Raw genomic sequence first — 18,317 nt, 5'->3', positions numbered from 1 at the left:
GTGAACTGCATTTAGCCTACTTTATTATTTGGGGCTACTAACTGTGTTTCCTTCTCATCCTGCCCATTGCCCAGCCACTGCTAGATGAGTCTGCTGGTACATTGACCCAGACCACTACATTCCCCTTGCACGCTACACAGCCAGATTCTGACCCTGCTGAAAGTCAGGTTCCCCTTCCCGCATACTATACCACCTTACACGGGGACAAAGAGAAAGGTGCAGATGAAAGTGCAGGATCCTTCATCAGGTGGGGGGCATACTCGTTGGCGACGTCACTGGCACAGGGCCCCTCATAGTACGCAAAAGTGTCTCTGCCGGTGGGAGGAGCCCCTGCCGTCAAACACACCGCCGTACTTTGAGGGGCCCTGTGCCAGTGCGAACGAGTGGGCCCACCTGCTTGCTCAGGATCACAGCACTTGCAAAGTTTAAATACTTACCTCTCCCTGCTCCACCGCCGTGACGTAGTCCGCGTTTTCTGGGCCCCCGAAAAACTTGAACCAGCCCTACCCCCCCACAACTTTAGCCAAATGACCCCTAATTTTCAATGACTAACTATTATTATAACGTAAATTAAGATTGACAAGCTTAAGTAACAAGAATTGATGTTTTTGGCATTAAAATGGGCACTGTAGGTGTTTTCCTGTCCTCCACTCACTGCTGACTTTGATTCCCTATTGACTTGCATTGGGTTTCGTGTTTCGTCCGACCCCCGACTTTTCGCAATAATCGGCCTATTTCACCCGACCCGACTTTTCAGAAAGTTGGGTTTCGCGAAACCCGAAACGATCCTAAAAAAGTAAAAGTCGCTCAACTCTACATGTAACTAATACAGGACAGTAGAACTGAACCTTGTCTCATTACAAATATGTTTGCAGCAGCTCTAATAGCTCTGCTGTATTGCAAAACTGTGTGTCTGTGAGATGGAAGATAAAGCACTGAGAATATTCCTGCAGATGTGTTTAATGTTGTCCTCTGTCAGTTATAATCACACACAGCTCTGCAGAGAGATCAGGAGAGTATAATATCAGTCATTACATGTCTCACTCTGGTAACATACCTTGTTATTTAAAACAAGCTCTAGAGGCAGATTCTCATGCAGATCAGTGTCTGACCCATAGTTCTTAACACCTCATTTACAAATAGGAAAAATTTGGATTTCATTGGAATAAGGCAACAAGATGAAAGATTATTATTATTATTATTTATTATTATAGTGCCATTTTTTTTATTCATATAAATTTTTATTAAGAATAACAAGGCAATTAACATGTTACATTTACATTTTCAATATAGAGTATTTCCCCCTCCCTCCCCCTTCAAACAGCCCCCTTCGATCCCAAAGCCCCCCACCCCCACCCCACAAAGCAGCTCATCTTGTTAATTACTACCATCATTAAAACAATAGAGTATCTAATCCCTCAACCATTCGTATAAGCCACACTTCACATTACTATCCCATAGCAATCCATGGAGACCACATTTTATTGAACGTTTCAGTTTTCCCTTTCTTCTTATAAATCCCTTTTTCCAGTGTCAGGCCCTGTTTCACATACTGGAGGAACTCTCCTCTTGACGGCGGCTCTTCCCTAATCCAGTTTCTAGCTATCACCTTCCTAGCCATATACAACAATCTGGCTATAGCTATCTTTAGGTGTTTATCCACTCCAATCTCATCCACGCATCCCAACAAACAGACAACTGGATCCCTTGGCACTGTGCATCCATAGGCACCTTCCATACGACTCAAAACTACCACCCAGAAGGCAGCCAACCTCGGACATGTCCACATCATATGGAAAATGTCTGCATCCGTAGATTTACACCTCGGACATTCAGAGTCATTACGCAATCCTGACTTATATAGCACCATTGGAGACCTATAAACCCTGTGTATCACATAGAGCTGTGACAGTCTATACGGTTCACTCAGCGACAGTCTTGGGATCCATTCCAACACCGAGTCCCAAGTCTCGTTATCTATTGGGCCCAAATCCCTTTCCCATTTAGCTCTTGCCATTATTGGAAACCCCAATAGAAAAGTGTGCAACAGATCCCTGTACAGAGTGGATATGACTCCTCCAGTCGTCCCATCATTACACACATACTCCAGTACTATATCCCTTTGAATCCTAATACCTCCGTTCCTACTCTGAGCTCCAAAAGCATGCCTCATCCGCAAATATTGATACTCCCCTGCAGACCCAAGACCAAATTCCACCTGCAATTGGGAAAATGATTTCAGTTCACCTTGTTCAATTATTTGATACACATACTGAATCCCTTTGCCCAACCACTCTATCAGTACCCCCAATGCCTCAAATTCTTTCAGATTGTTATTATGCCATAGCGGCGAGTATCTAGTCAAGTCCGTGATCCCACGTATGTGCCTCAATCTACTCCATAGCTTGCGTATCAACAGCAAAGTCGGATATAGCTTCCTCAAACTCTCCAAGGATCCATCCTCCAAACATTGCACCACTGGCCTTCTTTTTGTCACCACCTCCATCAACCGCTGTACTGCCCCAGATGACCCTTCATGCGCCCAGCCCCTTAAATGCTGACTCTGGGCTGCAAGAAAGTACAACTCAGGGTTAGGCAATGCCAGACCCCCATCATCCTTGGGTCGCTGAAGTGTCTCCAGTTTGATACGCGGATGCTGCCTCCCCCAAATCAGATTCCTAAACAGAGAGTTGATCTGTCTAAATTTCCCACGTGGTATCCAAACCGGCGCATTGTGAAGAATATACAATATTTTCGGCATCAGAATCATTTTGATAAGATTCACCCTGCCTACCACAGACAAATGTAGCTTAAGCCATGCATCCGCTTTTGCCTTGAGGGCACCCAAGATTGGAGTCAGATTCTCATGTATATAGTCAGTGACCGGCATAGATACCCATATTCCCAGGTACTTAAATTTACTCGTCACCTCCAGTCGCCCGTCCTCCAATGGCTCCCCATCCACATCGTCCACCTTAAACAAGATAGACTTACTCCAATTTATCCTAAGTCCCGACACTGATCCGAATCGTTCAATAATCCCAATGGCTCCCTCCAAGGATGCAACCGGGTCAGCCAGAAACAACAAAATATCATCCGCATACAACGCCACCCTTTCTTCAATCACCCCATATTTAAACCCCGTCATCTCATCAGACTGTCGAAGCGTAGCGGCCAGTGGTTCCACCGCCAGAGCAAACAAAAGGGGGGAAAGCGGACACCCCTGTCTCGTCCCTCTAGCCAATTGTATGGTCCGTGACAACTCCCCGTTTACCCTAACCCTGGCCATCGGCATCGAGTACATTAATTGAATCCATGATATGAACTGCGGTCCAAACCCCATTCTTCGCAACACCTGCCAGAGATACCCCCACTCCACACTATCGAACGCCTTGTGAGCGTCTAAAGATGCAATAACTCTCTGGCCACAGTTATCGGCTTTGAGTTGCAAGTTCATATACAGCCTTCGTAGATTAATCGCAGTTGACCTATCAGGCATAAAGCCAGACTGGTCTGAGTGTATCAGGCCAGAAATAACACTTGTCAACCTCATCGCCAACACCTTAGCCAGGAGTTTAACGTCGATAGTAAGCAAAGAAATTGGCCGATATGAATCCGGCTGTGTCGGGTCTTTCCCCTCCTTTGGAATCACCACTATTGTGGCCTCCCGCATAGATGCCGGTAGCCTTCCACCATTCGTAGCCTCTTCCAAGACCGCCTTCAATTTAGGGATCAACACTTCCCCCAAGCTTTTATAAATTTCGGCAGGAAATCCATCTACGCCAGGCGCCTTCCCATTAGCCATCGACTGCAATGCCCGTCCCAGTTCCTCCTCCGTAATGGGAGCCTCCAAATCCTCCCTAGCTGTGTCACTCAGCCTCGGGAGCTCCAACTCCTCAAGGAACGCCACCGTGTCCTCCATTGACCCATCTACCTGAGAGGAGTATAAGTCTGCGTAAAAATCAGCAAAAGTCTCCAAAATCTCTGAAGTCTCAGAAACAGCAACACCACTCCCAGTCACCAAAGAGTGAACAAAGGAAGTATTTCTCTGGGCAGATGCCACCAGCGACAGCAAATGACCCACTGATTCACCCTCCTGGTAATAGGCCAAATTCATGAATTCCCTCTTCCTTTCAGCCTTACTCAGCAAGACCGCCTCTAGCTGGCTTTGAGCTGCCTTTAACCTCCTCCCAGCCTCCAAAGTACCCATTATTACCATCTCATCTTCAGCTACCCTCAGCCCATCTATCGCCAGCCTCTCTGCCTCTCTCGATTTCCGCTTACACCTGCTAATATCCCTAAACAACAGCCCTCTCAAGTACGCTTTCATGGTTTCCCACACAGTAAGCACATCTACGCTACCCTCATTTATCTCAAAAAATTCCACCAATTCCTTCTTAATCTTCTCCAAGTCTATACTGTGTAGCCAATTAGGGTGAATTTTCCACTCCCTTCTGCTCCCGTTCCGTGTCCCCACTGATCGAAATTCCACTTCAACTGGACTATGGTCTGAGAGAGCCCTAGGTAAATATCTCACGTCCCTTACCATCGTATCTAGTAATCGGTTACCCAGTGCCAGATCAATCCTAGACAGCGTACCATGAGCTGGTGAGTAGCATGAATACGCCCTTTCCCCGATATGCCTAACTCTCCATAAATCAACCATGCCCACTTCCCCGACATAAGTCCCAAACGTAGTGATATGTCCCGCCGTCCTATTCTGGGGGTTTTTGTTCTTATCCCAAAAGTCATCACATATATTATTAAGGTCACCGATAATTAGTAATGGTAACGGTCCCCAGCGCTCTACCCTCTCCAGCACCTCTCTTATCTTCTTGCTTGAGTATGGGGGCGGAATATACATTGCCACTATACACATCAATACTCCATTCATTTTACATTTCACCACCACATACTGACCATCGACATCCTCTTTTACCATTACCTCCTCATACTGCACCCCCGCAGGTATTAACACAGACACACCCCTAGAATACGTCGAGAAAGTAGAATGATACGCCCTCTGTATCCAGCGCCTATTCAATATGTTCACCCTCTCCCGCACTAAATGTGTCTCCAGCAGGCATATCATTGAGACTTTCTGTTCTCGGACATACTGCAGACTTGCCGCCCGCCGTGTTTTATCCGCCAGACCGCTCACATTCCAACTCAATATTTTAATACAATCTCCCATCATGTGGCTCATCATTTCTTAAAGTATCCAATTTCCCAAGTATGAGCTGCCCCAACCCTCCCACCCCCCCTGCCCCCTCCCAACTTACCCCCCTAACCCCCCCAATATAACGCATTCTTCCTCTCATCAAGAGTGGGGCTCCACTGCCCACTGCGAACACTCTCCCTTACTTAACCCTCTCCATTCGTGTCCCGCTGCCATAGCAATCACAATTTCCCCCCCAACTTTCACTTTATTGTATCTTAACATTTCAACTGATATTAACATATAGAAAAAGTACCAAACCAGTTCACAGTACCCAGCATAACCCTCCTTCCCCGTACTTAGTAGTTGGTACTGTCCTCTCCGGCCATTCCTTCAATATGGCCCAGCAAAACCCCCAACAGTTGCTCAACTCTTTAACCATTGCTAACGAGCGCAGAACTCTCCTCCATCGACAGAGAAAACAAATCCCAACTGGATCTTGCCGAAATGTCAGTCGCCCATTCCCTTAAGTTTTTTCTCATGAGTATCAAGCCACTGGGTAGCGTCCTCCGGTGTTAAGAAAAAGTGGGTCTTATTAAAAGCCACCAGTCTCAGCTTGGCGGGAAACATCACTGAGTACTGCACTCCCAGCTCCCTCAGTCGCCGCTTGACTCCAGTAAACTTCATCTGCTGTTTCTGAACCGCAGCGGAATAATCCGGATAAATGGCGATTTTCTGACCTCCAGCCGTCAGATCCTCCGTCTCTCTAGCCTTTCTAAGGATAATGTCTCTGTCCCTGTAGTTCAGTATTTTAGCAAGCATGGTACGGGGATTTGCTCCTGGGGCAGGGGGCTGCGGCGGGACCCTATGAGCCCGTTCAACAGCAAAGACTTTTGTTAACACTGTGTTCCCAATCTTCTCCAGCAGCCAGTTCTCCACAAACTCAGTGGGATTTCTCCCCTCAGTCTTTTCAGGGAGCCCTACTATACGTATATTATTTCTTCTGGATCTATTTTCCAGATCCTCATTTTTGGCAGCTAGCTCGGCTATTGCTTGGGCGAACTTCTTTTCAGCTTTTTGTAGCTTAACTATGTGATCTTCTGCCGTGCTCACCCTCTCCTCCACCACTCCTATACGTTTGTCCATTTTCTGCAGAGCCGCATTAATCTGTGCCGTGTCCCCTTTAACTGCCTGCATCTGCTGGGCCAAGGAGTTCAGGGATTGCTGACATGAAGAGATCAGTGTGATAACATCTCTAAGAGTCGGCTCCTCTCCCTGTGATATGCCTCCAGGTCCCCCACTAGCCCCAGCCATGCTGCCTCTCTCCTTCCCCCTCTGTACCTCATGCTGCTCGGCTGTGCTTGCTTCCTCCTCCTCCTGGTCAGCTCCAGCTCCAGATCCTGGTTCTGCCTCCTCAGCAGCCTCCACTCTGGCATACTGCTGCAGCTTTGCGGCCACCTCCATGCGCCGCTGACATGCGGCGTTCTCCTTCTCGGCGTCCTCCCTAGCATCGGAGCCATCTTGGCTGGCTCCTGCATCGCTGGTGCCAGCGTCTTTCTGCCGCCTCCTGGTCATCGCTGCCGACTCCGGACCTGCTGCTCCGCACCGCTGCACTCTCCGGACCTTCAGCCAGCCGGATTTAGGTGAGTTTACCCGAAAATCGGGGTTAAAGCATGATTTTTGTCCTTATGGCAGCAGGAGCACTCTTCCCTGCTTCCACTCACATGGCCAGCTAGGACACGCCCCCCATAGTGCCATTTATTCCATGGCGCTTTACATGTGAGGAGGGGTATACATAAAACAAGTACAATAATCTTGAACAATACAAGTCACAACTGGTACAGGAGGAGAGAGGACCCTGCCCGCGAGGGCTCACAATCTACAAGATCAGATATCAACAAGGTATCAATTTATTCAGCTTCCAATGACCTACAGTCACAACCTGAAATTTCACTGGTTGTTTTGAGGGTTTGCATCTGTTCATGTAAAGAACATGCCTACAACTGTGAATATTTGGTTTTCTTTATGTTGTGAAGAAAACAAAAAATAGGACAAAATAACTGGTGAAAACTTCAGAGTGCATAACTATTCAACCCCCTAAAGTCAGTACTTTGTAGAGCCTTCATTTGTGGCAATTACTGCTGAAAGTTGCTGTAGATAAGTCTCTGAGCTTTCCACATCTGGCCACTGGGATTTTTGCCCATCCCTCAAGACAAAACGGATATAGTTCCTTCTAGTTAGATGGTTTACTTTAGTAAACAGCAACCTTCGAATCTGACCATAGATTCTAAATTGGATTAAGGTCTGGCCTTTGGTTAGGCCACTCCAAAACATTCACACCTTTCCCCTTAAGCCACTCAACTGTTGCTTTAGCAGTATACTTTGGGTCATTGTCTTGTTGGAAGGTGAACTTCCATCCTTGTCTCAAAACACTGACAAACAGGTTTTGCTCCAGAATACCCCTGTATTTTGTACCATCAATTGTCCCCTTGACTCGGACCATTTTTCCTGTCTCTGCTGCTGAAAAACATCCCCACAGCATGATACTGGCACCATCATGCTTCACTTAACTCAAGACGAGCCTTACGACTTTTGTGTGTAAGGAAAGGCTTTTTTTGTGGCCACTCCTCCATAAATGCCATCTCTATGGTGTGTATGTCTTATTGTGGTCTGATGATCAGATACTACGATCTATGCTTGCGAACTCTGCAGCTCCTTCAGGGTTACCTTTGGTTTCTGTGCTGACTCTCCGATTAATGCTCTCCTTGCACGAGCTGAGAGTTTTGGTTGATGGCACTTTCTTGGCAGGTTTGTTGTCGTACCATGTTTTTTCCATTTGATACTACAGCTCTGGCAAAAATTAAGAGACCACTGCAGTTTTATAAAAATCAGCTTCTCTACATGTTTGACAGACATTCCATTCCAGTGTCAGTTGAATTCCAACCAGAGTACACCTCATTCTACTTAATGTGCTTCTGATTAGGTGATCACCTGAACCAAATCTTATTTAACGAAGGAAAGTATAAAAAAAATACTGCTGTGGTGTTCACAATCCTCTTGCAATTGGACAAGCTGGATGGCAAAACAAGTGCTAGTAATATCCCAAAAGTAATAGGAATGAAAAAATAACTTTTTACCATGCCAAAGGAGTTGAAAAGAAAAGTCTTGAGTGAGGAAAAGAAGGGCTCAATTCTAGCTTTACTAGCAGAGGGACACAGTGTGCATCATGTTGCCTCCATCCTTAAAATTTCTAAGACGGCAGTCCATTACAACAAGGTCAAGCAGCAGACATTGGGGACAACAAAGCTACAGACCGGCAGAGGGCAAAAACGACCCTCCACTTACCGGGACGACCATCATCTTATTCGAATGTCACTCAGCAACCGCAGGATCACATCAAGCAACCTACAAAAGGAATGGCAAATGGCAGCTGGGGTGAAGTGCATGGCAAGAACAGTTCGCAACAGGCTCCTAGAGGCAGGACTCAAGTCATGTAAAGCTAGAAAAAAAGCCTTTCATCAATGAGAAGCAAAGGGGAGTCAGGCTGAAGTTTGCCAAAGACCATAAGGACTGGACCTTAGAGGACTGGAGTAAGGTAATCTTCTCTGATGAGTCTAATTTTCAGCTTTGCCCAAAACCTGTCATCTAATGGTTAGTGAATACCACCGAAAAAGATAATAATCTTTATTTTTTTTTTTAATAATAATAATCTTTATTTTTATATAGCGCTAACATATTACGCAGCGCTTTACAGTTTGCACACATTTTCATCGCTGTCCCCGTTGGGGCTCACAATCTAGGTTCCCTATCAGTATGTCTTTGGAATGTGGGAGGAAACCGGAGTACCCGGAGGAAACCCACGCAAACACGGAGAGAACATACAAACTCTTTGCAGATGTTGTCCTTAGTGGGGCTTGAACCCAGGACTCCAGCGCTGCAAGGCTGCTGTGCTAACCACTGCGCCACCGTGCTGCCCAAAAAGATGATGCAATGGTCAATTTGTAGAAAAAAAATCAATTTAAACTTTATTAACAACTATTAAAAAACTACATCACACCAAATTTGGACAGAGGGTGAAAATGGAACAACACATACACTCTGTGTGATACATAGGTGACTGACACAGTCACCCGGCACAGCAGCTAAACTCCATGGTATCTATATATATGTTTAGTCCTATGTATGGACCACTACCAGCTGTAGCTGCTACGTCTTCTATTAATACTCCATAATATGCTAATATCCTATCGCTACATGCTGGTACAAATAGAGCACATACACCCGCATATCCTAGCTGACAATTCCCATCAAAGATCGTATAATCGGTGGATAACCTTACCTATATGGCGGGGATACCGGAGTAGGGCTGCAGTCCGAGCGAAAGCGTCTTTAATAGACGTCTGTCTTTAATAGAAGACGTAGCAGCTACAGCTGGTAGTGGTCCATACATAGGACTAAACATATATATAGATACCATGGAGTTTAGCTGCTGTGGCGGGTGACTGTCAGTCACCTATGTATCACACAGAGCATATGTGTTCCATTTTCACCCTCTGTCCCAATTTGGTGTGATGTAGTTTTTTAATAGTTGTTAATAAAGTTTAAATTGATTTTTTTCTACAAATTGACCATTGCATCATCTTTTTCGGTGGTATTCATATATGGTTTATGATGATGGGTTCGGTAGTCCTAGCAGACACATGATGTGGGTTAATATGTGGCAGGTAATTCGGGTCATCTGTCTGTGTCATTTTTGCCTTATATGATCTAATGGTTAGACAGAGACCTGGAGAGGCATACAAGTCAGTGCCTTGCACCCACTGTGAAATTTGGTGGAGGATCAGTGATGATCTGGGGATCTTCAGCAAGGCTGGAATTGGGCAGGTTGTTCTTTGCGAAGGACGCATGAGTCAAGCTGCATACAAGGTTATCCTGAAAAAACAGTTGATTCCTTCTGCTCAGGCAATGTTCCCCAACTCTGAGGGCTGTTTTTTTCGAGCATGACAAAGCGCCATGACACACAGCTAGGTCAGTCAATCAATCTCTGTCATGGCCAGCCCAATCTCCAGACCTGAACCCCATTGAAAACCTCTGGAAAGTAAACAAGAGAAAGATGGATAGTCACAAGCCATCAAACAAAGAAGAACTGCTTAAATGTTTGTACCAGGAGAGGCATAAGGTCACCCAAAAGCAGTGTGAAAGACTGGTGGAAAGCATGCCAAGACGCATGAAAGCTGTGATTAAAAATCATGGTTATTCCACAAAATATTGATTTCTGAACTATTCCTGAGCTAAAACATTACTATTGTTGTTTCTAAATTATTATAACATTGTGCATTTTTTTGTTATTTCAACCATTTCTCATTTTCAGAAAATTACAACAAAATTTATTGTTTGGAACTTGGGAGAGATGTCAGTAGTTTACAGAATAAAAGAACATTTTACTCAAAAATATAAAGGGCAAAATAAGACAAACTGAAAATTTTTGCAGTGGTCTCTTAAATTTTTGCCAGAGCTGTATATTTGATGGTTCTCCGGGGAATCATCAAAGATTGGGTCATTTATTTATTTATTTTAGAACCCAACCCTGACTTGTACTTCTCAACAACTTTGTCCCTGACTTATTTGGAGATCTTCATGGCGTTATTTCGTTAGTGGTGCCTTTTGCTTAATGGTGTTGCAGCCTCAGTTCCGCACCGAGTCGGGTGCCTAGAGGACATGTCCTGATCTAGGTGGTGGTGCTTAGGCTCTTAATAGTCAGTCACCTGCTAATCTTTTTGTCTCAGAACTCTCTTTAAAAAGACCCAGACTGGGGAACACCTAACTTTTTGACATAGAAATTCAGGAGTGTCTGTGGTCTGTGGAACAGTTGCCCTCCTTCTCTCTCTGGTCACCCCATGGCCTTTTCCTACCTGTTTCGGTGCTGCCGATCAAACCTTCCTTCCCTTTCAGTGCTGCAGTTCTCACTCTGCATGAAAGCTTCCCTGGTGGGAATGTTGACTTCGTCATCCACCAGCTTGTCTTCCACCGCCACACCTTAGTTGTCCTGACTTGGTGACTAAACAGCAACCTGACTTATTGGAAACTGTCTCAGCATCATCTTACACCTTATACAAAATTTTCCGGTCCCCACTGTCACCTTTTTGTGCCGATGGCCGCTCTTAAACAGCATCTCCTCCTGTCCCTCTTGGACCATGCAGAGTGAAATGCCACAATCCAGAAAGAGCTCCTCAGAGTGTCCTAGTGTGGGATCATCAGTCTCCTGGGACTCAATATGGTGGGAGGAAGGAGGATCAGGATGAGCACTAAGTGATCCAGGTTGGGGAGACTACACCGCATGGAAGACTCTGTGATGCTACCAAGCATGCTGGAAGAATTATCTACTATCCAACTGACGAACTGTTCGCACTGATGTGGCTTCAGAAGTGGTGTATTGTACCTCTCTGCAAAGTGAGAAGGAACTTATTTGTTGTGGATTGGTGTGTTTCTTGTGCTCCAGCAACACGTATAGTTGCACCTACTCCATGTCCTCAACATCTGCAAGCACCATCATCAGCACTTCCACTTCCCTGTCCCTTACCACACGGCTAATGCATTTTCTAATTGCTAGGCGTCTTGATATCTTTATTTTTAATGAAAAAAGGTTGGTCACTTGCAGCAGTCAAAGGATTTTTTTTGGAGTTTAATTCCATCGTAATGTTACACAAAGAATGTAAAAATGTATGGATGTCAATTTAAATCCCGAAAAAATGTTTAGCGCTTTTTTTTTAGCTTTACATATCACTGAAAATTAACACAAGGCACATAATACTCTATTAATGAATAACTGAATTCAGAAAAAGTTTTGAATGCTTTTTTTTGAGTGTTATATACCACCGAAATTTAACACAAAACATGTAATACTCTATGGGTGACAGTATAGTCAATTATTTCACCCAAAATTAAAGAATGTGGTCATGCGTAGCAGATATTTAGCAATGGACTGCAAACCTAGAGTCTGTATTCAACCACTCTCCCTGCTCGTGCAACTGTCCCTCCCTAGGCTAAACTCAGAAAGTGTCTGATACAAACAGCAAAGCACATGATTAGCCCTTAGAAGGGCTGTTAGTATGATGGTTCACCATCAGCACCAGTGTCAACACTAGAGAACTCGGATTCCTTAAACTGCGCACACACAAGCCTGGAAAACCACCACTGTCTACCTCCAATAAGAACTGTCCCTGAGCTACACAAAGGCGTCCGTATGCCAAGCGTGGGGGCGTCTGTTCTTTTATAACCCCTGATGATGTAATGCGGCCAACCAGTCACAGTAATTACACTACCAAGATGGCTACGGCATTACAAATACTAATGCTCGCTGAATGCCGAGCACATCCAAGCACCCAGATACTTGAGTGATATCTGAGTATCCCCGAGTACCTTTGCTCATCCCTAGTTGTTAAGTAAAAAAAATAGGAAAAAAAACTAAGCTAAGCAAAGCCCACCGGCATCAGGGGCTTATCTACAGCATTCTGTAATGCTGTAGATAAGCCCCCGATGTATCCTGAAAGATGAGAAAAAGAGGTTAGATTATACTCACCTGGGAGGGCGGTCCGATCCGATGGGCGTCGCGGTCTGGTCTGAGGAGTACCGGATTACGACAAAGTACGCCTGCGCCGGAGCCGTAGCGTGAAGACAAAAAGAGGACGTCATCGTAAGAAGATGGGGGGCCCCGAAATGGACCGCGACACCCATCAGACCGGACCGCAGCGGGACCGCCCCTGGGTGAGTATAATCTAATCTCTTTTTCTCATCTTTCAGGATACATCAGGGGCTTATCTACAGCATTACAGAATGCTGTAGATAAGCCCCTGATGCCGGTGGGCTTAGCTCACCATCGATTTTGGGGGTGACAGGTTCCCTTTAAACTTTGTTTGGAAGAATTATCCTAATTATTGAGAATGGATTGGGTGGAAGCTACAAAACCTTTTTTGCTACTTAGGAATCCTCTATTACCCTAATTAAGAAACAATGTTCAGATATCAAAATGTACTTTGACAGCAGTGTAGCATCAAAAAAGAGTGCTCCTAATGATTTTACCATTTTAAATCATTAACAAGAATGGCTTAATTGTGTTTATGCAAAACCTACACATTCTAATGAGCCTGGCTACATGCTGGGAGACGCTAAAAGAATAACCCAAACCACACTAGATAAGTGTGTGGATGACTACTGCTGTACACACACTTAAAATGTTGGAAAACTGAATAGGATGGCCTCGTCAGTGCTGGAAAATGATGAAGAACATGTTTATTTAAGTGTAGATGTACAGTGAAGAGCTGTGAGCGCTAGTTATGTCCTTATCCTTTTATTTCTTTCCTCTCCCCATCATTTCTCTTTACAATCAGAAACTCATGAGAAATTACAATTATTGAAATGAGTACCACTTCATTTATTCTGTTCTGATTTTCTTCAGAACTAGATTTCCAAATAAGAAAAAAAAAACGATTTATTGTCAACAAATGTGGAAAATATGTAAGCCAATCTCCTCAAGTTTATGTAATTGTTATTTAATCCTTTCGCACCACATATACAGTTATATGAAAAAGTTTGGGCACCCTATTAATCTTAAGCTTAATGTTTTATAGAAAATGTGCAATCTGCATTCAAACAAAATTTGACAGGTGCATAAGTATGGGCACCCCACCAGAAAAGTGACATTAATATTTAGTAGATCCTCCTTTTGCAAAAATAACAGCGTCTAGTCGCGTCCCGTGGCTTTTAATGAGTTCCTGGATCCTGGATGAAGGTATTTTTGACCATTCCTCTTTACAAAACAATTCCAGTTTAGTTAAGTTTGAACGGATATATGAAACTGAAATAGCTGTTGCAAAAAAAACAATTTTTATAAAACATTAAGCTTAAGATTAATAGGGGTGTCCAAACTTTTTCATATAACTGTATCATACGGTATTAAGTGAGGGTACGAAGCAGGCTCAGGAACTGAAGACATACCATGCCCAGAAGATGATTGTTGGGTTGCACAGCCATCAGCTGCCTGAAATAGCAGTGGCATGACCTAGATCCGACTAATGCTGTTTAACCATTTAAATGCCATTGTTAATTACTGACAATGACATTTAGATTACGTGATTGCGTGGAATTGATCGGTAGGAGACTTGCCAAAGGCCCCTCTAATTGCCACTTTGAGCCTATCGTGAAGATTCACAAGAGGACTGCGACTTCACTGTATACTGCAATAGATATGTATAAGTATTGCAGTATACAGTGAAATTTCAGTCCTCCTGTGAACCTGTATTACATTGTTTAGTATATTTTACTCTGCCTTTTAGTCCCTTATTTGTTTATCTGATTACTGTGAATGAATGTATATGCACTGCTCAAAAACAAAGAAAAAACTAAAATAGCACATCCTAGGTATCACTGAATGAAATATTTCACTTGCAAATCTTTATTCATTACATAGTGGAATGTGTTGAAAACAATAAAACATAAGAATGATCAACATAAACCACAACTAATACAAATACCTTGTAACATTGCTGTTGGCGCCATCTTGTGGCTAACTCTGGTATATAAATATATATTTTTACCTTTTGTTTTTTTATTTTATTTACCTCAATAAAAATATTCTTTTAATACATTCCATTTGTAATTTGGTTTATTCACAACTCTTATTTTTTTATATGATTTCTATTGATACGTCGCACTCTGCCATGAACGAGAGGGGCGACGTGTGAAAAGCTGATGCGAGAGTGACAATGTAGAAAGCAATGGCAGGGAATGTGTCATGGAGTGAGGATATGGATGCCAGTGGTAGAATAGAATCAGAGAGCGTGTGTGGGTGTCTAGGTGTCTAGGTGTGCGAGGTTTCTGCAGTAGGTGCGCATGTTGCTGGACATGGGTGACAGGAGAGGACAGGAATGAGAAAGTAAGTAGATGGTGGTCAGATAGAGGGAGTGGGGAGATTGTGAAGTTAGATAAAGAGAAGAGACAGGTGAAGATCAGGTCTAATGTATGTCCATCTGTGTGGGTGGCTGCGGAGGACCACTGAGTAAGTCCAAAAATGAAGCAAGAGACAGGAGTTTGGAGGCTCTTGATTGAAGGGTATCAGTGGGGATGTCATCATGATGATAGTGGGAATCTCAGTGGAAAGAAAGTGAAGAAGCCAGGTAGAGAATTGGTCAATAAAGGCAGTGGCCGGGCCTGGAGGTCGGTATATGACGGTCACTTGGAGGTTGGAGGGAGAGTAGATGCGGACAGAGTGGACTTCAAAAGAGGAGGATGAGGGAGGGTAGAGGTGGGATTGGGTTAAAGGTGAAGTTAGTAGAAAGGAGAAGACCCACTCCTCCACCATGTCTGTTGCCGGGGCGAGAAGTGTGGGTGAAGTGGAGGCCACCGTAACACAGAGCAGCAGGGGAGGTGGTGTCAGAGGGTGTCAGCCATGTTTCTGTAAATCAGAGAAAGGCAAGATTGGTAATGAGAAAAAGGTCATGAATCACATGAAGCTTATTGCAGATGGAGCGGGCATTCCAGAGTGCTCCAGAGAGAGGGAGCAGGGGGGTAGGCATCAAGGGAACGGGTTTTATGTTGGAGAGATTGCGGTAGTTCATATTAGGGAGCGGTAGGAGGGGGAATTAATGGGAAGTATTAGCTGTGGGGGTCCAGAATTGGGAGATATGTTGTCAGCAGTGACAAGAAGCAGAGAGAGGGAGAACAGGTGGGAGAAAGAGTGGCCAGCTTGTTTTATGTTTTATTAGGAGAGATCTGAGGTTGAGGAGCAGGTCAGCAGAGGAGATCAGGTGGGGAGAAAAGAGGGAAGGGGAGATGATTATTTGGTTAGAGGGTGCTGGGGTTTGGGGATAGTGATGGAGAGTGAGGATTAGTGGAGCAAACACTGTAAGGGCATATGTAAACATGAAGGAGTAAGATGGGTTAATAGAAAAGCTATTTTTAAGTAATCCCAGATCCCAGAAACTCACTCAGCTTTTATGCACACACACTAATTACAAGTAAACAGGTCACAGGATGTAACCTTTATTAGCCATTCTAACCCATTTGTGTCAACGTCTGTGCATGTTATCAGGCCAAAATCACCGGGGTACTTTTGATCAGGGTCATTTGGACGTTTTGGGTTGTCATTATGATTTAAAAAGAGAAAACACAGTAGTTTGACAATAAATGGCATGTTTGTCACACTGAATTGTTTCAGATCATGGAACAAATGTAAATATTAGACAACGATAACCCAAGTAGACACAAATTGCTTTTTTTAAATGAAGGTCTTTATTAATTAAGGAAAAAGAAATCCAAACCTATAGAGCCCTGTGTGAAAAAGTGATTGCCCCTAAACCTAATAACTGGTTGGGTCACCCTTAGCAGCAACAACTGCAATCAAGAGTTTGTGATAACTGGCAATGAGTCTTTTACAATTCTCTGGAGGAATTTTGGCCCACTAATCTTTGCCGAATTGTTGTAATTAAACCTTCAGGATTTTTTGGCAGGCAGCAGAATTCATGGTTCCATTTACCACAGCAAATCTTCCATGTCCCGAAGCAGCAAAACAGCCTCAAACCATCACACTACCACAACCATATTTTACTGTTGGTATGATGTTCTTATTTCTGAAATGTTATATTACTTTTATGCCAGATGTAATGGAACATACAACTTCCATAAAGTTCAACTTTTGTCTCGTCAGTCCAGAGTATTCTCCCAAAGTCTTGGGGATCATCAAGATGTTTTCTGGCAAAATTGAGATAAGACTTTATGTTCAGCAGTAGTTTTTGTCTTGGAACTCTGCCACACAAGCCATTTTTGCTCTTTCTTATGGTAGAGTCATGAACACTGGTCATAACTGAGGCAAGTGAAGACTGCAGTTCTTTGAAAGTTAATATGGGGTCTCTTGTAAACTCTTGGATGAGTCGTTGCTGTGCCCTTGGGGTAATTTTGGTGGGCCGGCTAATCCTGGGAAGGTTTACTACTGTTCCATGTTTTTTTCCATTTGTGGATAAATAGCTCTCACTGTGGATGGCTGGAGTCCAAAAGCTTTAGAAATGGCTTTATAACCTTTTCTAGACTGATAGATCTAAATTACTTTGTGATTTGTTCCAGAATTTCTGTGAATCATGGCAGGATGTCTATCTTTTGAGTACCTTTTGGTCTACTTCACTTTATCAGGCAGGTCCTATTTAAGTGATTTCTTGATTGATAACAGGTGTGGTGGTAATCAAGCCTGGGTGTGGATAGAGAATTTGAAATCAGCTTCCCAATTGTGATAAAAGACAGTTAGTTTATGTTTTATGAGGGGGTGGGAGCACTTTTCACAAAGGGCCCTGTAGGTTGGGAAGGAGGGAAAGCAAGGGCTGTACTCCATTTCCATTGCAGACACAAAGCTGAACTCTGATTGAACCTACCCAGGAGATGCAGAGCAGGATTGCTGGGTTGTTGTTGAGTCACCAGCACAATAGTTTACATTAATACGTATATATACTGATAATATACTTATTATATACTTATATAGTATATAAGTAAGTAGTATAAGTATATAATAAGTAGTATATATATATATATTTATTAATATATACTACTTATTATATACTTATACTACTTACTTATATAATATATAATAATATATTATAAGTAGTATATATTATAGTATATACAGTATATTATATATTATAATATATTATAATAAGTAGTATATATTATATACTACTATATTACTACCATATTAATAGTTTAATTAATCTATAATATAACGGTGGGAGCATCACTCTGTCCGAAGCCTTTATAGACTGCGCAAGCGCGACGCACCGCATCTGCGCAGTCTGGACCAGAGTGACGCAGCCGAACTTAATTATCCCCCCCATAATATACCGGCCGTGGGGGCTCCACACACCCGCGTATCCCCCATAATATAGCGGACATGGGGGCTCCACACATCCCTGCATCCCCCCTAATATACCGGCCATGGAGGCTCCGTGCTCTGCAGCTCCAGTCAGGGTAGCTGCAGAGCCCAGCGGAGCTCCAGGACCTTCCATGATGTCACCACAGGCATGTGACCAGTGACGCGAGTGGGCGGAGTCAGCACTCGCTGTGCTGGCTGCAAGGGTGCTGTATCTATAAGGGCAGTCCCACACGTCCAGATAATTCCGGT

At 43.8% G+C, this 18,317-nt stretch overlaps 1 protein-coding gene across 7 annotated transcripts in view; it reads right to left on the bottom strand.

Annotated features, from left to right (window-relative positions):
- RUFY1 (RUN and FYVE domain containing 1) overlaps positions 1–18,317 on the bottom strand; it is a 377,731-nt gene that overhangs the window by 16,676 nt on the left and 342,738 nt on the right. For 2 of the 7 annotated variants that reach the window (XM_069763893.1, XM_069763892.1), the window contains exon 17: positions 16,433–17,393. The exons of the other annotated variants lie outside the window; for them this stretch is intronic. In XM_069763893.1, coding sequence (XP_069619994.1) covers positions 17,388–17,393 — 6 coding nt within the window. In that variant the 3' untranslated portion in view covers positions 16,433–17,387. Of the gene's footprint in view, positions 1–16,432; positions 17,394–18,317 lie in introns of those variants that run through there. 7 annotated transcript variants of the gene reach the window in all.

The sequence above is a fragment of the Ranitomeya imitator genome, chromosome 4 (assembly GCF_032444005.1).
Source record: "Ranitomeya imitator isolate aRanImi1 chromosome 4, aRanImi1.pri, whole genome shotgun sequence".
Classification (NCBI taxonomy): Eukaryota; Metazoa; Chordata; class Amphibia; order Anura; family Dendrobatidae; genus Ranitomeya; species Ranitomeya imitator.
This window is presented reverse-complemented; position numbering and strand designations above follow the sequence as displayed.